Source organism: Haliotis cracherodii, unplaced genomic scaffold (genome assembly GCF_022045235.1).
Source record: "Haliotis cracherodii isolate W230 unplaced genomic scaffold, xgHalCrac1.p SCAF_23, whole genome shotgun sequence".
Classification (NCBI taxonomy): Eukaryota; Metazoa; Mollusca; class Gastropoda; order Lepetellida; family Haliotidae; genus Haliotis; species Haliotis cracherodii.
In genome coordinates, this window is record NW_027266279.1 from 2,059,708 (window position 1) to 2,083,188 (window position 23,481).

The 23,481-nt window shown below is 41.2% G+C and overlaps 3 protein-coding genes and 1 pseudogene across 4 annotated transcripts; 1 reads left to right on the forward strand and 3 right to left on the reverse strand.

Annotated features, from left to right (window-relative positions):
• Positions 1 to 717: 717 nt before the first annotated feature.
• Positions 718 to 7,803, reverse strand: LOC139471801 (uncharacterized). The gene is made up of 3 exons (XM_071254293.1): positions 7,709 to 7,803; positions 3,183 to 3,283; positions 718 to 2,363 (listed from the first exon to the last, which is right to left on the reverse strand). The coding sequence occupies exons 1-3, from the start codon at positions 7,735 to 7,737 to the stop codon at positions 1,576 to 1,578; spliced, it is 918 nt and encodes a 305-aa protein (XP_071110394.1). The 5' UTR covers positions 7,738 to 7,803; the 3' UTR covers positions 718 to 1,575.
• A 1,865-nt stretch (positions 7,804 to 9,668) lies between these two features.
• LOC139471687 (uncharacterized) lies at positions 9,669 to 14,409 on the reverse strand. Its single transcript, XM_071254142.1, has 2 exons — positions 14,297 to 14,409; positions 9,669 to 11,557 (listed from the first exon to the last, which is right to left on the reverse strand). The coding sequence occupies exons 1-2, from the start codon at positions 14,305 to 14,307 to the stop codon at positions 10,447 to 10,449; spliced, it is 1,122 nt and encodes a 373-aa protein (XP_071110243.1). The 5' UTR covers positions 14,308 to 14,409; the 3' UTR covers positions 9,669 to 10,446.
• Positions 14,410 to 15,393: 984 nt separating this feature from the next.
• On the forward strand, positions 15,394 to 19,368 carry LOC139471769 (uncharacterized). 2 transcript variants are annotated; one of them, XM_071254257.1, is made up of 4 exons: positions 15,419 to 15,473; positions 16,738 to 16,827; positions 17,376 to 17,476; positions 18,558 to 19,368. In XM_071254257.1, exons 2-4 carry the CDS (start codon positions 16,808 to 16,810, stop codon positions 19,322 to 19,324), a joined length of 888 nt encoding a protein of 295 aa, XP_071110358.1. In that variant the 5' UTR covers positions 15,419 to 15,473; positions 16,738 to 16,807; the 3' UTR covers positions 19,325 to 19,368. The 2 variants fall into 2 exon arrangements, with proteins under 2 accessions (XP_071110357.1, XP_071110358.1); XM_071254256.1 differs by lacking the exon at positions 16,738 to 16,827 and having other exon boundaries at positions 15,394 to 15,473.
• Positions 19,369 to 20,487: 1,119 nt separating this feature from the next.
• LOC139471908 (bile salt-activated lipase-like) lies at positions 20,488 to 22,587 on the reverse strand (annotated as a pseudogene).
• Between the last annotated feature and the right edge of the window lie 894 nt (positions 22,588 to 23,481).

Here is a 23,481-nt window from a genome sequence, read left to right on the forward strand (position 1 = left end):
TGCGTTGTTGTGTGTTTAAACATGACATTATGATGGTTGTTTGGATAACGACCGGTCACGGGGATATTAGGTCATATCTCATAATTACACCCTTCACAACACAGGCAATTGCAATCGATAAAAAGTACGCGGAGACTTCTGTAAGTATTTCAGGGCCATTTGCTAGATTTAAAGATGTTTTTGCCTTGTTCACAACTAACATGTGCAGCGACGCGTCTCAAACTATTTTCCATTAAGATTTTCCAGAATTAGTGATATTTTCCAGCGGGTTGTTTCGGAGAACATATTTGTGAATGAGTGTTTCTATTAGGGTAATAATTGTCTAATTTTACTTAATTCATTATTGCATGAGGTGTATTGCAGTTTAGGGTGTCTTCGTCCTGGTCAGGGTATTGTCTATGGCCAAATCATTCGATTTAGCTCTTCACGCCAAAGGCCCGGGTTCGATTCTCCACATAGGTACTATTTTCTTCTCGTGATTAAAACCTTACTCATTCACTCTTCTAGGTAATTCGAGGTGTTCACAGATAAACAGAGAGGGGATCTCAGGTTAAACAGCTGCCCTTTATCGAAGGGAGGCTACTCTAACCCTAGTCTATGAGCCGTCACATTTGTTAAGAGTCTTCCTTGTCCTGTCATAACGTTATGAAGTGCTGTCAGATGTACACACAGCGACAAAACGAAACAAGTTAACAATTCGCACATATTTCGGCCAAATCCATCTTTATTAACTGGGGGAAAAGTTTCAAGCCGCTCAGGTCTAGGCTTACAAGCAAAGATATTGAAATTGATCCTGCTTGGCTAGTGTCCTCCAAAGTTGCCCAAACTTGTAAATTGCCCCACCTACGTCACAGTTAGACATTGATTTTCAGCACACTAGACTATTGTTTTGATAATGATAGCAATTATTCCAGTACTTGGTCCAGATTCCCGATGATAAATTCTGATTCCATCACCTTTTACCGTTGGCTTTATCCTGCCGAGAGACCTACCCAATATATGATAAAAAGAAGTAACCGCTTATCATTAGGACGTTCGCTTTGTGTTAACTGTGGTGTTGTGTAGCACTCATTCCATGTTGAACTTGGTTGGAAAACAGGCACTTTCTCTGTAGAATATAAAGGTCATCTGCTTGATAAATTCAGATATTGCTCATTTTAAGCAAGAGATAGATATAAACCAAGGTTTTTCCCACCACTTTTTCAAGGGCGTCGACCCATGTGTAACACATCATGTTGTCACGGCCTTGCCCGGACGTATTCCAAAGCAGCACATCCCATTGGCACAGCGTTGCAAAGTCGTCGCACCAAAGTGACATCCCTTTCTAACAGTGGTGCAAGGACGTCCAATCCAAATTGACTCATTACATTTTAAATGGCTGAAGGGACAGGGCTGTTTGTCCCAACGCCACTCTTTTCGCACTTTATGGGGATGGGCACTTTCACGGGGATGCCGATTCAAGGAATAGCACAACGCCACACTAAACTTGCAAAACGAAATGTGTGATCTGAAGGAAACTTATTGAAATCACAAATTTCTGCTTAAAGTAATGACCTGATACTTTGAAGTTTGAAGTTAGAGTTTGCTGGTTTGTGGAAATATCTCCTCATACCGATAGAAATGTATACGAGCCTGGTAGATGCTGCTTCCAGACTTGAGGATATTAAAACATATCATCTCAGACTCCGATTCATCGTCCCAGAATTCCACGGCCAAGATGTCGGTCACCTCACTCTCACCCCTGTGTAGGAAGGAGGCCGATTTGAGGAGGAGTGACTCAGTGTTTAAATTACACTGTATCTTATTCCTTATCAAATGATCATCCAGAGCATCAATACAGTACTGTAAATACAGGACGGTGTTTACGTGTTGGTTAATGTCGATATCCCGACTTGTGACTGTTAACATGTAGGGAATGGAGTTAACTCCCCTGCACGTCTTGGTAGGAGTTGTCTCCAGCTGCTTGAAGATAACCCCAGCATCCTTGTTGTAAAATGGACCGAATTTTTCACGAAACCAATCTGGCAACGGACTCGTTTTTCTGTTGGACTTTGAAACTACAACGACGTTATTCCTCAGACTTGCTGTCACTTGTGGGTATCCGGGTACCCTCAGGATTGATTCCAAAACAAAGGACGATGTTCCGAAAGAAACAAGTCTTGTTTGAACCTCAGATGGATATTTTGGGAGCCTTGGGTTGTACATGTTAGACGAAACATTCAGTTGTCCACTGATAACGAAAGCTAGTTTGTCAGTGTATAATTTATCAAGGGCCATGAACGATGGAGGATTGCTTGTTTCAAGAAACAGAAACATTCTGCCTTGAAGTAGGGCGCCAAACACTCCCATGGGGGTGACTAAGCCTGCAAGTAAAATCACAGTTCATTGGAGACATAAATTCATTTTGGTTGGAACTAACCACTGGCAGTTATTTGTTAACATGAATATGTATGCATAAAATTAGAGTCAGTGATACAAGTGTTTAAGCATTTTCATCATGTATTGACAAGGTTCTAAATCGAAAGATCGCGGTAATAGTTCGTTAAAGAAGTTGTTATCCATAAATCGTGTCTACTTTTTCATCCGTCAACTTCTGAATTAAAGCGAAAAAAACCTTTCCATATTCATAAGAACTCTCTGCTAAAACAGAGTCGATTGTATGATTCCAACAATCTCATGAACTCATGTTTAAAGTGATGATACCTGATTGTGATGATACCAGATGTTCGCGAAAAGGTAAGCATATCCTGCCCCACCAAAATGCCAAACAAACAATTCAAATTCAAGTAATTTCAACTGGCACACGTTACAAAGATCCCGTCAGGAGACGGGTTAGAATTAGTCGATGGCAACCAATGCTGGTCTATAGAGCCGACTAAATGGATCGGATGGACCAGCTTGGTGTCCTGGTTGTGGCGCATCATCGTACTCCAGAGCCTTTGCTTGTGATATCATGACTGGATTTTCTGGTATGGAGTTCGATGTTAAGGGTCTGTTCATTTGATATTTGGTATTGAGACCATATATTTTTTCAGGTACAGCTGCAAAACCAGATATTTGTTTAATTAAGACTATGAGCCAAAACATTTTTTTTGGAACAACACATGGCAACGTTGTATTTTTTGTGGCAAACCCAACTTCATCCTCATTGAATATCGCCCCTAAACAAGAAACAATCTTACTTGTTCGCAGACTGAGTCCACTTGATAGTCCTGCCGGGAATGTCACTGAACCTGTTGTCTCAGTCTTGGCTGCCTTTGTCTCCAGAATCTGGGTCATCTTCCTGTTGAAAACGTGAAAACCCAGACTTTCGTGAAACGAAAAAGATGGACACGTTATTCATCAAATACATGTAATACGCCCCCAATACATACCGCGTCACTTTAAATCATTTTCTTGCCCTTCAAATATTCTTGTGAAATTCCTGCGTCATATGAAACAGATACTGCTATTCATAAAATGGACACAAACGGCATTGACATTGTATTAAAGAGCCGAGTTCAATGTGTCCCCAGTTGTCTTTATTCGTATTCTTTGTGGGGAAAAATTATAAAGTATTCCTCCCTCACCACTTTTGCCTGTCATTAAAAATATTAAGAAAGTCCCACCTCCCTTCTAAAACATGTGCCCAAGAAACAATTATTTTTTATGCAGCCCGAGTGACCAGTCACAATGATGTCACGATCAGAAGGCCAAACACTTTACCCAAACACCGTTAATTACCCAAACAAAAAATATCATAAGCACCGTTTTTAGCATTCTTTACGGATGCACTTTTAAGCAGCCGTACAAAAATGGTGGCATCGGTCACCGTCGTGTCATTCCGGTTAATTGCCGAAAAAAGAGCACCCATTATTAATAACAAACCCTTTCCGTTTCGGGACAACCTCGCCCCATTCCATAATGGGCACGCCAGAAACCTAAGATTGTGGGTTCGAATCACGGTTCACCCCTATTATGTTTCTGGGTTTTCTAAGCACCATACCCGTGCTCGTGGTAAACGTCCGAGACCTGCATCACTTCGGGCTTTCCTCCCACACTAAGCTGACACGCCGTGATATAACTGGAATACTGTTAAAAGCGGCGTAAAACCCAACTCACTCACTCACTGTGAGTGGAGGAAACGGGGCAATTTGTCCCAAGGGAAACAATAAACATGCAGGCTTCGTGGACTCACATTTTTTGCGCGGTAACTGTTGATCTGTGTTTAATCATTGTTAGTCTTTTATATACCAAGATACTCATTTTTTAAAGTTTTTTATAAGAAATATATTCAAAAGATATACTTGAATACAACAACTGTTTGGGTCAGGCGATAAACCCGTCCCAACATTATGTATGAGGCACGTAATTTAATACGGCTTGCCCTTGGAACTTGCGGAAATTACCGAAGTTATCCATGTAGTGTACGAGATTAGCCGAAGTTACAGTTGCCTAATGTCGATGGTTTAAATGTACACACACGCGACAACTGTCTGCGAGGCAGTGACCTCAGGCTGAAATAGGAACAATCAGCGGCCTGCCATATTATAGGTGAGGTGACGCTCTACCACTAGACCACGGAGGCGGTCTTGCCATATCATAAATAGACTACGTGACACCGGTCATAGACAGCACTCTCTGCCTTTCGCTTAAAGTATTCTCGATTAGGGCTGGTGTGTTGGTAAACTATGACCCGTCGCGCATTAGTACTGAGATTCTCAGCTAACATTCGCTTCTGTGGCGTGTTGATCACAGCTTACGACAGAAAGGAAGCAAAGGTAAGTTGATAAATCCACGCGACAAAATTTGTAGTTTCTGAATATGCCACATTCGGCAGTAATTGCTCATATGCATCAAGGACACACACGATTAAGAAGCCCTGGTACTCTTTGTACAGGCATTGCTTACTCACTCACTCACTCACTCACAACGTAATGAACACGTGAAGATCCGGGGTAGAATAGGTCTTCAGCATGAAGTCTGAACTCTGAAGTCGGAGATGTTTCCAGCTCGGCCACTTCATCTGTAATCAGCACATGGACTTCGTGCCCACGTCCAAAACCAATTTTGGACTTACTCTGCCAATGATTGCTACAGCTGAATCAAAAAGTGTTCTGCTCAAAGCTCCTCTGCAGATTGTTGAAGACCTAATGGCTGCCAGCAACCAGCATTTGGATTATTCATTTAATCCGGACGCCACAATGGACTAACTTATGCCTCTGATTGGTATAGACTTCAAATATGGCCGTACACGGGGTGTCATCTCCACCGATATTACATGCAGATTGTAATTCTGAACTTTGAAGTTTGCATGATACTCTTAAGATTTGTTACCATAAAGTTCCAACTTTTGCATTGGCATATTGTTTGCATAATACTCTTTATATACTCCATTTCTGTCTTTTGTTCTCACTGGGATGACCATATAAAAACTTTGTTAAATCTATCTGCCCTTTTTACATGGCCGACTTGTTGAAATTATTCCTGTTGTCGTACTTTATTGGTGCTTGACACACATTGTTACTTAAAGTTGATTGTTACATTTTGGTGCGTCGCTTACATATAATTGTTTCTTATTGGGTGGGTCACCGTCACCACCTAACTTGCGATAGAGGATAGCATACAAGACATGTCTTATTGTATGTACAGCCTTTATTATGCGTTAGAGAAGAAACCTCCATCAACCGAGTATATGGTTGGAACCTGTCACCAAACATTCTTCTGATAGACTTGGAGAAAGCTACGCACAAAGCCATCGAAACTGTGTTCCCAAACTCACAAGTGCGATGGTGCTTCTTTCATTTAACCCAGTGATGTAGCGACATGTCCAAATACTAGGTCTCATGGGAAATACAAAGACTTTCATCGATTTGTGCAGCTGCACTGCCTTTGGTTCAATCTCAAGAGGAAGAGGATGTCTGAGTGAGCTGGACTGCAGATAGTCCTCCTGGGGATTCAGTTGGCCAGTTGAAGATGGTGTCACAGAGTCGTGGACCGAGGGCCCAAACTCGTAGAAACAGGACGTATGGAACCACCACACCAACGGGGAACGTCGGACCAATAATAACCTCGAGGTTATCACAGACTAACAGCATTTCCGGAAAGTGGAACATCTTCGAGCATGTGTCTGTTATCAAGAGAGAGCAGTCGCAGTTGAAGCCAGGATGGATCAGGTGTTTGGTCACCGTCGTCATCCACCAAGGAAGAAGAAGTTCAGGGACGATCGAAGATCTGAAAACTCAGTTCCGACAGCAAAACCTAACAAATCTGGACTTCCTCTACTCGCAAAGTGCACATGGACACTCTCATAAACTGTATAATGAGGGTAAACTTTATAATACAATACGAAACAGTTTAATGTGTTTAAACTATATAAGTGATAGCATTTATTTATACATTTGTTACATGAATTTCATTTAGTGCTTGTCACTAAAGGGGTTTATTGAAACCATAATGCACCTCTTTGTTACATCATTTCCTCTTCCAATATCCCGCCAATTACGTCATAACTCTACTTCCTATGATGTCATCAAACTTTCTTTCACGTCGTGACCATCGTCCGTTAATTCTGTCAAAACTTTCTGTACCCAGTATTTGTACAGAAATTCTCTACTTTTGTTACATCAATTCTATTAAACGGTGGCAATATATATGTATCTGTCTTGTTTCCTTACCCAGCATTGAACTGTCGGAAGTACCTGGTGCAATGATCCGCAACTGACACTGCACTGTTGAAAATATTTGAGTGCATAACCCATGACCAGCACCGACTGTCGATATACAAAACTAACTCAATTTTAGATTTAGATTTACCAATCTGATCCGTATGGGCTTTCATAGTTCATGACATGGCATGTCGCTTGGAGCGTCAATCAGCAATCTTTGTCGGACACCCACACTACACGGACAGGTCAAGCTGTGGCTCTGAATTATTTAACAGTACTTTTATTGTGTGACACCAGTGCGCCAACTGTGCTAGACGATAAGGTTTTACTTTAACGATTCGACTTTTAACTTTATATTTCTTTATGCTTATAAATTATGTAAATCTGTGTGTACATTTTGTAAACGTATATATACGCAAAAGTACGCTCGGGTATCTGCACCAGAGTGGTCATGGCTAACAATGAACTACAAACTAATAATGGTAAAAGAATTTGCAAAACAAAACATTGGAGTGGATTTTGCATTCAAACAGACGAGGTACAAACAAGCCGTTTTCTGCGGCTTTTCCCATCTGACAAGGTGTCCTGTGCTGTTGACTGCAAGCGTGGAAGTTTACATCACGTGACGGTCATGTGCTAGCGAAGTCGATGGGTCAAATGAAAGTCCTTAGCTGGGCCCCGTCTCTAATATCACAATATACAAGTTGACGACGCGCATGGGGAGCCGGGAACTAGCTTAATGAAGTCCCGGCTTTCAATGTCCACGCGTCACCTTAGAATGCTGCGAGTGGTGACGAATAAGAAAGGGCTCTTGAATTCATCATTCGTCACCACTCGCCCCTTTCCGTAACCTGCAAGAAGATTGGCTTGTCCCGGAATAACACGAGTTGGTCACGAATGTTGAATTCATAGGTGTCTGCGCGTTCTTCAAAGGAAACCAGTTGTATGTGACGTCACATAAACAACCTGACGCATTACAAAATATTTGTTACAAGGAAACTGATCTGTTAACGTACATTCTATTGAGTAAATGCTTATCATAAGACATTGGGTGTATTTACCTTTCCCCAACTGTTGTTCTGCTCGCCATGATTAGGTCTGGACGCAGTGCTGTATCTCGCTGGGGTTACCTAGACAGGTCCAAAGTTTGCTGTCTGCCGATGACCTAGAAACAAGCCAGAGGGTTGTTGTTGCGTGACTCAGTGAATTTAATCTCGCATCATTGCTCCGTGAGTTAGGTTTCATGCCGCCCCTAACAGGACACAGGACAGTGATGCTGCTCCTGCGGTACATATGGCGTTATCAAGTTAGATATTTTAATTTGTCCGTCTTGTCATTCCATATACATTAAAGGAAATTTTAATTTATGTTATTGATAAAATCCTAAGGTGGTGGCTAAAACAATAAAATATAGACGCATAACAAAGTCCGACTCCACACAGCTTAATACCAAATTCATACTTACACACTCGTGACGGGTCAAGAACTAGCTCTGCTTTATTGTAAATTTGTGTCTGATTCTTTGGCAAGGAGTGATAGCAAAATACAAATAGTATTTTACCGGTATAAATTTATGTCCAAAGAAATTATAATAAAAGTTTGTGCGAACAATATCATACAACTATACATACGAAAACCAAAAAGGGTGGTGTTATCCATACTGATTTGGACTTAGGTAAGTTTGTTTGTTTGTTTGGTGTTAAACGCCGCGCTCAGCAATATTCCAGCTATATATGACGGCGGTCTGTAAATAATCGAGTCTGGACCAGACAATTCAGTGATTGACAACATGAGCATTGATCCACGCAATTGGGATCGATGACATGCATCAACCAAGTCAGTGAGCCTCACCACCCGATCCCGTTAGTCGCATAGTCACCTTTTAAGGCAAGCATGGGCTGCTGAATACCTATTCTACCCCGGATCTTCACGGGCCGATTTAGGTAAGTCGTTATAATTCATGTACTAGAGTATGAAACACACACGCACGTACGCACGCACGCACGCACACGCACAATGTCGAAGTACATGGAATGTTAATTTCGTATGAATTCTCTAGTAACGGGACAAGCTTGTGTTATTTGATACGTGTGTGAGCCATAATTGTTTTTCGTATTTTCATATTGAAAGAAAGGGAGATTTCTATTCAATTGTTGTTCTCCCTCTTGTCATCCAGCCTGCGGCCATGTTTGATGGATTGAATGAAGTGTGGTAATATAATGAGAAAAACGTATTATCGCGGAGAATGTGCGACTCATTAGTTACGATTCTACGTCTGTGATTCACCATGTGGGCGATAAAGTGCCTTCTACGACAGCCCGCGGGCGTATACCTGATGTTAAACAAAAAGAAGGCCATAGCTTAATACATAATAAACATGGACAATTTAAACAGTTTTTATTGAATAACAGAACAGTTTTGTTTATACAATATATCATCTGCCATTGTGACATCTTCATACATCAAAGTAAAAAATAAGTAGTTCAACACTGTGAAAGTACATTATATTGCAATTTATATGTTTTTGGTTTATTACTTAACGTCGCAATTTATAACATCTGAAATCATAGGTATGCGTACACGAAGGACAAAAAACTGGCGTTGTGTTCTTAAAACATAATGAAGACATGTTCAACGCAATGAATATTGCACAATGTATTTGCGTTGTATCCTTCATACATATAAACTATGGTAAACCAAATAAAAACGTTGTTCTTCTGGTTCTATTCCGAACATGACACGGTGGGCAAGTTTATCGTGGATAATGCTAACATCTGATCGCATCACACAATATAAATGATAAGATGTTTTATTTTTAGACCTCTCTTGTTCACGTTTCTTGCCTGTACAAAGAATCATAATTAATAATCCAAGACAATTTTAGCCAGCTGGGATTTTATCAAAAAATTCTACTTAGGCTTATGATTACGTGTGTGTGTGTTTGTGTGTGTGTGTGTGTGTGTGTGTGTGTGAGGAGTGGGGGGGGGGGGGGGGGGGGGGGGGGGGGGGGGGGGCGGGGGGATATTGTCAGCCACAAACATTACATTGTTGCAAGGTGAGATTTGTGGGAAAAGAAAAAATATATCGGCTCAAAGATTTTATCCAAAAATATATATGGTTTTGCGGCTGTAGTTGAATTAAATATCACACCACCACCTCCCCCCTTCCCGGTCCCTTAAGATGAATGGTTGTTTTTGTGGCCCCACATATTGATATTACATATTGAATATATATTACATATAAGGCATCATGAACATTAGATATGAATCATGACACTAACATCTTGTGTCTCAGAAATGAAGAACAATGACAGACAAAACAGTAAATATCTCAATAAAATATATTAATAGAGCCCAGAGACTCTCTTCATTTGCAGAAACTGCAGGAACACAGATTTGACAGCTGTTATAGACTTGCATGGGCTGTATTCGATACATTTGAAAAAAAAAATGAAATACAAATGAAACACGAGTATTGGAGTGAGTGAGTTGGGTTTAACACCGCTTTAACAGTATTCCAGTTATATCACGGCATGTCAGCTTAAAGTGGGAGGAAAGCCCGAAGTGATGCAGGTCTCAATCCACTAGCACGGGTATGGTGCTGACAAACCTAGAAACATTATCGGGGCGAACGGGGATTCGAACCAACGATCATAGGTCTCTTGCGCGCCCAAGGGACGCAACTCTGCATAGTGAATCGCGGCGCCTTTAGACGACTGGGCCACCCGTGCCCCCTCATAAGTACTGGAAGTTTGTCTGCGACACAACCGAAGTTCAGTGATCATGTACCAGAGCCCATACTACAACACCCAGTAGTAAACGCTGACAGCCATGAGGATAGCAAACACAGACAGCGTGATCATTCTCCTCCTCAAAAAAGCTTCATCATTTCCAAAATCAATAACTTGCGGATGAACTGTTTTCAGAAAGTCCAGTCGGAATTTGGGAGCTTCCATGACCTTGCTGTCATCCATTGATTCTGGATAGGGAAGGACTCCGGCCAGTTGTTTGGCTTCTTTCGTTCTGGCCGATGGGGGGTGTTCTGTTAGAGGGTTTGGATCTTCGGGGGCATAAGGGGGAAGTTTTTCCGCAAACAGTCCTAGCCCATTGCTCGGCCAATGGGTTGTCATGCGCAGTTCCTCATATGCCATTTGCTTGGTTTGCAGGGATTCCTTGTCAGCCCATTTGGCGGGAGTCATGCAGACGAATACTACATAGCGCCACCTGCCGGGGTTCTTCCTTCCTTTGATAACACGAGAATTGGCATGGACGAGACGAGAGTCCCACAAAATCATCCCGCCTTTCGGAGCAGTCACTCTGGTTCTCTTGAGCCCTCGCTCCTCGGTGAAAAATTCGATATCCTCATCTCGAAGGTTCTTAAAGCGCCATGTTGGATTGTCCTTCCTTTTCATAATACCGTAGTCGCTCTCCTCGTAGTACCGATCATGATATTCGTGAGTACCTTCAATCGCCTCGAACGCCCAGTCATCCTCATCGGCCGTCTCGAGATACACAGCACCTTGATAGGCATGTAGCCCCTCCCTCTCCGGCCCTTGATCTATGTGCAGCCAGTGCCGCCCCGGGGACTGGAAATCCTCCTCTCCATCCTCTGGGGGACGCCCAATAGCTATGGCATCCATGCTGCTCAGAAGTTTCTCCGTACCCCACACCTCCTCAAAGACCTTCTTGGCCTTTAGCCTCACGGCCCAGGTCGGTTCCATGTGTCCGACTTTGTACCTCTGAATTAGGGATTTGATCGAGTGGGGCCAAGTGCCCTTGAATGTTTCCAGCCAATCAGAGTACATTCCTCGATATCTATCTGCATCTTCATTGGTTAATACGTTCTCAACAACAGTATAACCCTTGACCCTCAGGTCCTCCATGTGTTTTTCGGTGAACATCTCCAGTGGCCTGGAAGAAACAAGGACATAACTGCAGTAATAATTGTGTCAAAGAACGATGATAATCGTAGATTTGAACGATTTGAAAAATTAAATTATCAGCAAGCTATTTCAGATCTTATCCACATCCTGGCATCTTCATGTCTTTAAAAAGTGGCATGCAAAAGTTATGTTTAAATTGACATTTCGATGCTTGTCGTAAAAGGCGACTACGCGTGTCGTAAGAGGCGACTAACGGTATCGGGTGGTATGGGTCGCTGACTTGGTTAATGCATGTTATCGTATCGTGATGCGTGGACCGATGCTCCAAGGTAACACAAACATAGCCTACTTCATGTAACCTCAAGGTAATTGTTTTATGATGCATGTACACTACAGTTATATGTGTCACTTGCAACTATACCCTTGAAGATCCGGGATAGAATAGGTCTTCAGCAACTCATGCTTGTCGTAAACGGCTACTATGCTTATCGTAAGAGGCGACTAACGGGATCGGGTGGTCAGGCTCGCTGACTTGGTTGACGCATGTCGTCGATCCCAATTGCGTGGATCGATGCTCATGATGTCAATCACTGGACTGTCTGGTCCAGATTCTATTATTTACAGACCGCCGTCAGAGAGCTGGAATACAGCTGAATGCGGCGTTAAGGGGGCACTGATCTGAAGCAATTCCCCGGAACTGGTTGTTGCCTTTGTTATATATTTTTTCCCGTGAGTACACGGATGATACAGTAGAAATCTAAACTAGTTCGCGACCTGTGCGGCGCAGTTCGTAAGTGCATTTGTCACTTTTATTGATAGTATAACGGCGTATGGTCACATTGATTAATAAGTCACTTGCTTGGCAATTGTGCGATTTTCGTTGACACTATTTTGACTTGCAACACAAAGTAAATATTTCTCCTGGGTATTGTTTATTTTATCGTGTTTATATTTTTACAGTCAAAATGTGCAAAATTTTCACTTAGGAAATTTATTAAACGCCTAAATATTCAGTTATTTTACAAATTGACTTAAAAATATGTCCACCCGTATTATCATAAAACGAATTCCAAAGATTTTTATGTTTATTATCATCACCAAGAGAGAAAAGTACATTTCTATATTGTTTGGCTTCTAATCCAACCTACATAATAATCTATTGTGATGTTTTAGGACCTTTTGATCGTCTTAATCAGTTTTAGTCATTCTGTTAAAGAAATGGACAGATTGTTCAGTCAAAATGACTGAAATATTTATACATTTTTATAAATTGCCTGAGAGAATCACATTTTACAAATCGACTGTAATATATACACGCTTACAAAAAAAAAAGACTTGTGAAAACAACGTCTATCGCGCATCGAAGAATTTCCCAACCAAGACGTAGAGGAACAAGAATGAATCTGTTCAATGCTACAGCAAATGAAGGAAAAAAAGACAAATATCATAATTATAACCTGCCAAATTTATGTGTATAATTTTAGGCAGCTTCCTTGTTCGAGGAATGTATCCGTGAATATCCACACAAAGGAACAATACCCCACACGTCTGCAGCTGTACAAAGAAATTTATTCGATCTCACGTGTCTCTGTAACAATCAAATATTTTAAAATATATATATCGTTTCGGGATATTATAACCCGTGTTCGTTTCTCAACTGATCACTTAGATTGTTTCAGGTGTTTCACATAGGTGTCAAGTTTCAAAAGTCGACTGAGAAAGCCCACGTGAGAACTATTTTCATAACGTTCACGGTTCCTAAAAAAAATCCATTGAGTTAGATAACAATGAGCAATCAATCAACGTATTATCGGTTAACCCTTTAAATAAAGTACAAATGTATGTTGTTTTTACATCGGCACTTCACGCCACGATATGAGTGTATGTCCTTTGTTTTAGTAAACCTAGACATGTAAACACTCTCTTTTGACATATATCCACTGTGCAAGATAACAGTGATTAATCAATCAACATATTTTCTTTTAATCCTTTGATGACTAGGAACGATCCGTTGATTCACAAAAAAAGTAAATCAACTGATCATTCATCTCTTGCTTGGCTGCCACGTTCATATTACATAACACACATTTCACCTCACTTCAAACCTGTATTTAGATTGAATAATTACCCCAGACACAATAAATGCCAAATGGGAACCTTTGTCAGGTAATCTGAGTGGTGCTACCACTAAATATACCTGTAATAAATTCATTAACTGAGCATCAAGTGAATGACGACAAATACACAATCGAGGGTTATACCAGAAAACGTGGATGACAACAAGGGAGTAGTAATCCGAAAATGCTTTCACTGCATGGATACTTTTTTTTTATGATTAAACTATAACCATCTGGGGTATTTCCAAGTGACGACATCCGATGAGCTCCGCCGTTCTCTTTGTCTGTTTGTTTAGGCTGAAGAAATTAATTAATTTTTCGAAATCTTTATAGATTACGGTTAACCAAACAGTGATCCAAAATGCGTAAAACAAATATTGCCTCCTGTCACGCTCAGTTGCGTTGCGTATCATCCGGGTACTCCCGGGGAAAAAACAATAACAAGGCAACAATCAGTCCCGGGGAATTGCATTAGATCAGTGCCCCTAACAACAAACAAACAAACAAACTCTCTCTCTCTCTCTCTCTCTCTCTCTCTCTCTCCTCAGCGGGAAAGATAAATAACGCTCCTATCGAAGGACATAAGACATACACTTGTGCGGGACATTATCACACATCGATTGCTGATAATAATAAATGTGATATCTCACCTGTTTCCCATGCAGCGGTGTCTCGACAGAAGACAGTTATGGCACTGTCCCAACAACGTAATCGTATTGTTTTATGCGTACTGCACTGCTGTGGCGGATATTCTCGACTACAGACAAGTGTAACCTGGTATATATAGCAAGGGCCGGGGAGTGTCGTCATTATACCTTGTAACCAACAGATAGCTGCCAAGCGGTAGAGAGTGACGTGGTCCAACGCTCACCGTACACACTCCATCGTCGCTCCCGTCAGTGTAACCCACGTGTTTATAACCTTTCACCTGAATACCAATCGATAATTTCATACCCTATGTCAGTGTTTATCTCTGTGTTAATATATATATGATGATAGGTGTTGGGTAGGTATTGGGGTGGAGTATGAGTTTATTGGTGGGGGTGGATATTCGTGACGGTGGGGTGATGGTAGGAGTGAAAGTTGCGGGTAGTGATAGGGTACAGACTGAAGCTTAGGATGTGGGTAAGCGTAGTGTGAGAGTCGGGGTGGGGCAGGGGTCGTATTGGGGGGAGGGTTGTGGGTGGTTGGATGCATTTTGGGCTGGTGTAAGTTTTTAGTAAGGAACTGTTTGATCGATTTAAAAAAAATAAAATTGAAATGTTAAATAATTATATTTATAATGAAGAATTATATGCATGTTCATTCCCATTCTAGTTACAACTGTCTCAATTCAGACTGTGTCGATAAGAAATGTTAGTGATAAATTAATGTCATTATTTTTATTTTTCAAAATTTATATGTCAACATTTTTTGCGTTTTAATCTACGTATGCCTTACACTCATGTACTTGTTAATAAACTATTTTGAGAAAACTAGGACCTCTATATATAAACATTCGTCAGTATATAGATTGCGTCACCTTGCAACACGCCGTTATAATGTTGGTGTGAACGGTGACAAGTTCAGACTTGTTGATATGTATTTACACTTAAAGATACATTATTTTGTTCATTTATCACACTGATTTGTAAAACATAATTACATATATTTGACATATTTCCTCATTGGTATTCTTTTTAAGCAAAGAGTAGACCAGGAAACCATTTTTTAAATTATCAGAGGGTTGTCATTTTGTGAAAAAGAAATGAGAGTGCTCTCCCTTTCGTGCACTTTGCACCCTGTCCAACTTGTTCATATTCAAATTGACGCTCTGTATGTGCACAGGTAGGTCAGTGTGTGAGATTATGCACGGATTTTTACGTTTTACGTGATTCAAAAACATTATCCTCTGTTGTGTCCCTTCATAATATCACTGATTTCATAACTTCTTCGAACGAGAACCAACTACGAGTATGCTACCACGTGTTTTTCTCAGTTTTGTACATGGCAGATATATCAGAAGAAGCGTTCGTAAAATATCGCTATTCCAGTCCGTATAATCATCGATTTGGCATCCTTGTCGTGACAGTAATTGTGGAACATTATTCCAGTTATATCACGGCATGTCAGCTTAAAGTGGGAGGAAAGCCCGAAGTGATGCAGGTCTCACACGTTTACCACTTCGGTGAAACCCACGAGCACGGGTATGGTACTGACAAACCTAGAAACATTATCGGGGCGAACCGGGATTCGAACCCACAGTCATAGGTTTCTGGCGTGCCCAAGGGACGCAACTCTGCCATCCGTGCCCCCTATTGTAGAAGAAACTAGCTTAGAAAACGATATGTCAGTTCAAATGTAGTATCCTTGATTATCTTTAATGTATGATCTACTCGGGAAATATATATAATCCTGGTATCAGATCTATACATGTATATTCCCTCATCCAACAACACATTATTTTTTCTAGACTTTACCTGAAACTATTTTGGCGAACCTCCGGTCAAACTGGACAATCAACGTTTTTTATATTAAATTCATGTTGAGACATTTGTTTGACATATGATAACAAATATAACTATTAACTAGCATACACCAGTAACAACTGATAATGCCACTCAAGAATGCAGGAAGGCCCAGGTTATTGTTGAAACAGCACGTTGAAAAGGGTACGTGTCATACTATTAGGTTTTGTAACTGTACATACATATTTGTACGCTATGAACTCAAAATATAGGTAGGTATTTCTTCGTTTATATTCCGGGGGCACGGGTGGCCCAGTCGTCTAAGGAGCCGCGATTCGCTGTGCAGAGTTGCGTCCTTCGGGCATGCCAGAAACCTATGATTGTTGGTTCGAATCCCGGTTCGCCCCGATAATGTTTCTAGGCTTGTCAACAACATACCCGTGCTCGTGGGTTTCACCGAAGTGGTAAACGTCTGAGACCTGCATCACTTCGGACTCTCCTCCCACATTAAGCCCCCCCCCCCCCCCCCCCCCCCCCGACAAAAATAGTTAACTACGGCCTTGAGAAAAGTAAGTTCCTAAGGTAGATGATAACTAGATTACGAGAAAGGACAGTCATTGAAATGTTCATGTTTCATTCCACAGGAGACTACTGATGTAGATGGTTCTCAAAGTAGGTAGATGCTGCTGACGAGTGACTGCATGAATAAACAAGATGGCGTCAGGCTTCAGATTGTAAGACGACATCACATGTGTGATTAAATTTTAAAATTAATAAAAAGCATATTTGGAAACTTTTGTGATTCAACAAAGACTGATATTTTTCTTGCGGTTTAATTGAAAAGATACGGGCATTGTCAGGTTATAGATTAGTTGCAAGTTATTTCATGGCATCTGATTGGCTAACCAAGCAATTAGTTTTTTCCTTCGTGTTCCCATAAACCTAAAAATATTAGGCTGTGCCCACGAGTGGACTACTGTTTCCTGATTGGCTGGCAGTAAAGTGGGAGGAGTTTGTGCTGCATTATAGGATTTTACTGATTCCACATCTTTATCTTTAGTTTTCTGTTTTAATGATTAAATAAGCAGCTGTCATTGTTGACTTATTTATTTAATATGGATAGCCAGTTGTTTTGTAAGATCTGTGGCATGTACATGGAACTCTTTTCTTAAAGGGAACATTGATTATACAATGAATGGGCTGCTGATTTATTCATGGTATGTACACCACCTGCAATATATTGAAAAATAATAATGTATGTAAACAATCTTTTGTGTTGCAGAATAGGACAGCAGTTGGGTTACACCAGAAAATTCCTGTCACCGTCTTCTGTTCGAGTTCAAATCCCCGGAGGGTTTCCATACGAAGCATTTGATGGGGCTGGTAATTATCTTGTATTATATGGGTATCGGGCTCCTTGGTTGGTGGGACCTTGCTTCTGTTTCTTACTTATGTGAATAATTACTTCACATTTCTCCAGTCTAGTTGCAGATTCTGGGGGCCAAATTTTATTCCCACCAGCATTTGTCTTGTAAACAAGCCATGTTAACATTTTAAGTATTCGTTTTTAAAACCTTGTTCTGTTATTAAATAGTGCCACTTTTGACAAGTCATAAATTTTTATTCAATTTTGCTTTTATTGCTTAATTATGCCTTTTTATTGTCTGGTGCGTTGGTCGTTTTACGGTCGTTTTATGCCAGTGTAGTTTTACATTTCATGTTAACCTGTACTTGTGTCTGTATTTATGTTACCGATATCCTCGAGCCTTTCTTAAATGTAAACCAAACCATCTTAATCTGTTCTTATCTTATCTTATCTTACCTTACCTTACCTTACCTTACCTTACCTTACCTTACCTTACCTTACCTTACCTTACCTTACCTTACCTTACCTTACCTTACCTTACCTTACCTTACCTTACCTTACCTTACCTTACCTTACCTTACCTTACCTTACCTTATCTTATCTTATCTTATCTTATCTTATCTGTTCTTTAACTTATAGAATGCATTTTGAGTAAAAGTTGTGGCAACTCTTATACAATTTTTAATATCCATTAACAATATCCACATCACTAGAATGATGGACGGGAGGGTGAGAGCTGAACACGAGAATAGGAGTTATTTTCCTTAAACAAATCTTTGACAAAGAGGAAAGTGTGTTCATAATTAGCATGATAAAGATCCGCATTGAGTGGCGTACATCCATTTAAACATGTCACCAACAATATAGGAACAAGGGTAATGATTAACACTGTTCATAATATCTGGTTTGTCTGGGCCATGCTTTATTATTTACAGGAAGCTGTCATATAGCCCGAATTGTGGCGACCGTGGCTTTAACAACACTTCACTGTACTTGGAGAGAATTTATCGCAAAGTCTCGCTTTTTGCTTGTTTTAGTTAAAGGGCCACAATGTCCCTTCGGGGATTAAATACTTTTCTGCAACATGGTATGTTTCAGCTCGAATACGCCCATGGTCCGTCCTGCATCTGATAGACTCCGCACGAGTGTACTTCTGTATCCCAACCATCGATGACACAGACAGATCGTTTATTGATTTCCACCTGTTGTGTCAAAACAACCTTCCTTTTATCGTGTCATTGAAACTTGAAATAGCCCCAGCGTTATATGACGTATCAATTCCGAAAGCACCTATCATCGTAGACACGTATTTGTCCAACATCGGCAATTCATCATTGGTCCTCGCGCACAACGTCATGCACCCAGACATAGCACAACCACTCGCAAAATGCTGGATCCAGAACGTCTTCGTTTCCAAGACAACTCGACAACCCGAAAATATTCCTCAGGAATATAAAGAAACATATGGCCAGTTGTGTGAGGATGGGAAACCGTTAATAATAAAGCCCCTTTTAAAACCAGCCAACAGGGATTTGATTTCAACCGTTGATATGAGAGTTTATGGAAGCGATACTGACCCGAATCTGCATACCAACTACATAAACTATCTTCGGTACTGTCTGAATGGTCTTGCGGCTATAGCGCACAGAGAGCTTTCTGCAAATAAACCACCACATGACCTTAATCATTACGTTAAGTCAGCGTCCATGCTCTATCAAAAAGAGAGTTTGGTGGGGGATGAATTGATAGTTGATGTGTGGAAAGATGGAGGAAACAGTCATGCTCTCAATTTTGAAATTTTGAAACAGGATTCGAGGTTGTTTCAATCTAAAATTGAATTGCACACTGATGATATATGTATGTAGGCTAGGTTTGACCTGTATGAATGGTGTGCTATTTCACAGGATGGCACTGTAACTACAACTAATTAATCTGGAAATTAATCTGGAAATTTTAAAGAACAACAGATTTTAATGATTTTTGTACAAGAGCTGTCGGATCAGAATGAATTTAAAAAGAAAATGATATGATGATGTTAAGGAAAGTAATAAAGAAAGTTAGTGTGACTCTTCTATGTCTTCTTTGTTTAATCTGCATCTGTTTTAGTGATTGCTGAGAGTTTTGCCCTTTCATCATTTTACCTGTTATGATTCAATGATAACAATGATAGTTCATATGCCGGGTCCATCATTAGTTTTAAGACCCGTGAAGATCTGTTTTTAATAGGTCTTCAGCAACCAATGCTTGTCGTAAGAGGCAACTGACGGGATCGGGTGGTCAGGCTCCCTGACTTGGTTGATACATGTCATCCATCCCAATTGCGTGGATCGATGCTCATGATATTAATCACTGGATTGTCTGGTCCAGACTCGATTATTTACAGACCGCCGTGATATAGCTGGAATATTGCTGAGTGCGGCGTTAAACAACAACAAAAATCCACAACAAACCATTAGTTTTAGGTGGGTAACAACAAAAACAAATATAGCAGGCTCGATGTTGTGAAATCTCATTTTAAATGCTATCAGTTAGACAGTTACGTATAATAGTATGTGTACCTGGAGGGGCGCGTTCAGATCTGATCGGTTTTCACTGCAATGTACGTGCGTTGCGTGGTATTTCTCATGTGACGGATTCTTGTCGAGATCTTGTATTCTGATGACATAGCCAGGCAGAAACCGGGGAGTTGCTTTCGACAACAAAGACACACACTTTTACTTGCTTAACGGACGTTTTACGGAAAATACCCATCGGTAGTTGAAAAAAGTAATTCAGAATTTCTGTTAATTTTCTTATCCACTACAAGTAGGGTGGAACAGAGACCATATAATACGGTCTCTGGCTGGAATACAAAAACAATCTTCAATGTGGGAAGAGAGCCTACAACACAGCTGTTGCTTTACCCGGAATCCTGTGTGCTTCAATATGAAGTGCTGTCGCTAAATCGGCTTGTAAAACACTTGTCTGACGAATGACAACCACGGAAGGGTGCTGACAACCAAGAACCATAAGCATGGCGAACCGGGATTCAACCCCACCCACGATTGTATGTGGTTCCTGGAACTCTCATTAGGACTAACACTTTACAGACCAATCGCTGCTCTTCCGGGTTGGGGTTTGTGGTGTGATGCTGGTTCTGCAAGGCATGGAGGAGACACGGCAGTTTTCGCGCCCATAACCTAACCCTGTCCTTGAAGGGGCTGGACTGCACGGACATGGTGGTGTTCAGCAGTAGATAGTGTTCCCCTGGCTCCGTGAACGCAGGCCAAGTCTGGTTCAGGCCAAACCGTACAGCGTTGTTGGGGTCACTGAAATGTAGAAATAGGCCTCAACAGTTAGCAGGTCACTTGAAGTACAGGGATTCATAGATGAACTGATCTGTGTTTTTGTAAATATGTCACAAGATGCAGGTGAGCTACACATCCTCGCATTATGTCACCGTGGTAGTGTTGTATAGATGTGTACTTTCTGTATTTTACATATTTTGTCTCCTATATTGTCGGTTTACGCCTGATTGTCACGTGTTCCGGTGGTATGTTTACCATGTTTACCAAAATTATTCGCCCGTTCCTAGCAAGGGGACACGTGGTCAGGTAGTCAAGGACACAACAATTGCCCACACGATTGCATAAACAGTTGAGCTTTGTGGCATGTTTATGGTACTTCAATCATAAAGGGAGAGGGGCGGTCGGGTAGCCTAGTGGTTAAAGCGTTGGCTCGTCACGCCGAAGACCCGGGTTCGATTCCCGACATGGGTACAATGTGTGAAGCCCATTTCTGGTGTCCCCCGGCGTGATATTGCTGGAATATTGCTAAAAGCGGCGTAAAACTCACTCACTCACTCACTCACTCATAAATGGAGACTTCTTGGGTCATGTGTTACTTTGTCTGCCACAATACTGTGTATTCCGGAGAGTTCATCCTTTTCTTTTAGTGTATTTACAAGTCACCCATTCATGCAAAGCAGGGAGACATGTTTGGTCATGTAGCCAACTTTACCCCTACAGTGTGAAACATTACTCTTTATATCAGTCACCGGTTTGTCTGGCTCTGACTCGACGATGTAGAGGCTGGAATACTGAGTGTTGAGGTAAACAACAAACAAACAAACAAGATCATGCTCTCTCTGTTCCTATAAAACTGACACCGCCATTCCTTATCCGCAAGTTCACAACCAGAAAAGAAACCATTCTTATAAAGGCTATTGGAAAACCTACCCATATCTTAATTGTGAAATTTGTCAGCAGTCCCATCAATGTATGTGAGAGCTCCTTTTCGGATTTGTCTGGTCCGGTAAGTCCACTCGGGAGCACTTTAGAAACCACAGCCAAGATGGCTTTAATAAGTGTAATACGTGTCTTCGGCATGATCTATCCCTTTGCCATGACCGGGAATAAAGGATGGTATGTGGTCAAACACACATGTAGGTCTTCTTTCCTGTCTTCAAGTGTCTGGTCAGCTTTGCATGAGCCCTCGCAAAGAGCGTTGCGGGGACGACCATCCCAGCATCACCAAGAGTGTTCATTACTGCCTGGAGATCAACGGTAGGACTGTGAGTCGGGAGATACACCTTAGCCACGGCCTGTGTCATGTCAGGAGAGGATGCGCCGAAATAAGTCTCCAGAATCTCTGGGATGAAGGTGTTAATGTAGAATCCCTTGTTCTGAACCGATGAGGATAAGGACATGTTGAACTCTTTATCAGCTGCTTGTGCTCTTAACGGCTCTTAACGGTACTTCCTTTGTTGATTACCGCCGACACCATGCAGTCAAGATTTTGAAGTACTTATTAGAACCAGTGGATCGTCTTTGACAAACTCACCATCAACTGTTGGTACAAAATATTTCTCCGCTAAAGCAGTGACAGGTTCATTTCCCATTGGCCACGAGGCTGCAGTCAACGTCTTGGCAGGGATCGTTCTCAGACAGGTGATCATTGATGCGATATCGTTCTGAGGGGAACAGTTTACCTTATGGGCCAGTTCTATTGCATATTTCAGAAAGTTCCGTGTATAAGCCCATGCGGACGAGACAGACCCGCTCTGCATGATTGTCCTCTGGAACAAACCCTTGGACCCTGGGTACAAGGCCTGGAATGCCACGCTGGCGGACCCTGCTGATTCTCCCATGATCATCATAAGTATGACGTCATTATATGGCATTGTCAGTTACACTGAAGAGCTGTCATGAAACGTCGGAGCTTGCGACGACGTTCATACAATGTTTGGCCCTCACTCTATGAAGGTTCATAATCCAATGAACTCACACAAAGTGAAAGTCAATTCTTATAATTTTTTATCACAATTTCTTACCTCAAAGGATGTAGGCCAAGATCTAAACACAATTTTAATTAGTACGTGTGACTTCCTGTTTACACTGACAGCCAAACAACAACCAGTTATATCGCGGAATAAAATAGTTCCCCAAAAAGAGAGGTGACATGAGCGAATGGATGCAGATATAGCTCTTCAGAAACATCTAACGCAACACATGTGTTCATATAATATCCCCATTAGATGAGAAAGGTCTGTAATGAACTACCTCAGTAAGTCAGTCACAATGACAGCGCGTCGTAATACATTTACATCAAGTACAAGACGTCAAAATGGCCGACACGATAAACGTGACGGGAGGATTTCCGAAGTTGTTAATGAACCTGTGGCGGTTACATGTGTTAGTCATCATTGATCAACTAACCGATTATTAAAAGATGATTAAAGATGCGTCAAACAGACACCAAGGTAAATTCGTAGATTGCTGGAGACGGTCACTGTCAGCCTAGACACAGATCGAGTCGATACTGACGATAGTTTGGATGTGCATTTTTTTCGTTTGTTCATTAAGATGGGCCGTAGCGAGGAAATTCGTAAACAATCATGCAGTCAAGCTCTCTTACGTTTCTCAAAGTATACTGAATTGCTGAGATCAAGATTAAAGGTTCTAAATGATCAGAAATAATGCTTATGTGTGTTTTCGTGCTAGGGAATTCCCAGGGGTTTCCCCAGAAATGTGGAAGTAGTCGC

Bases quoted from the DNA above. Each gene is read 5' to 3' on its own strand.
- LOC139471801 (XM_071254293.1), bottom strand. From the start codon at position 7,737: ATGGCGAGCAGAACAACAGTTGGGGAAAG. The intron at 3,284-7,708 runs GTAAATACACCC...CGTTTTCAACAG, and splicing joins AGAACAACAGTTGGGGAAAG to GAAGATGACCCAGATTCTGG. The intron at 2,364-3,182 runs GTAAGATTGTTT...TTTTACTTGCAG, and splicing joins TGGACTCAGTCTGCGAACAA to GCTTAGTCACCCCCATGGGA.
- LOC139471769 (XM_071254256.1), top strand. From the start codon at position 15,394: ATGAGAGTGCTCTCCCTTTCGTGCACTTTGCACCCTGTCCAACTTGTT. The intron at 15,474-17,375 runs GTAGGTCAGTGT...TTTGTGTTGCAG, and splicing joins GACGCTCTGTATGTGCACAG to AATAGGACAGCAGTTGGGTT. The intron at 17,477-18,557 runs GTAATTATCTTG...GGTATGTTTCAG, and splicing joins CGAAGCATTTGATGGGGCTG to CTCGAATACGCCCATGGTCC.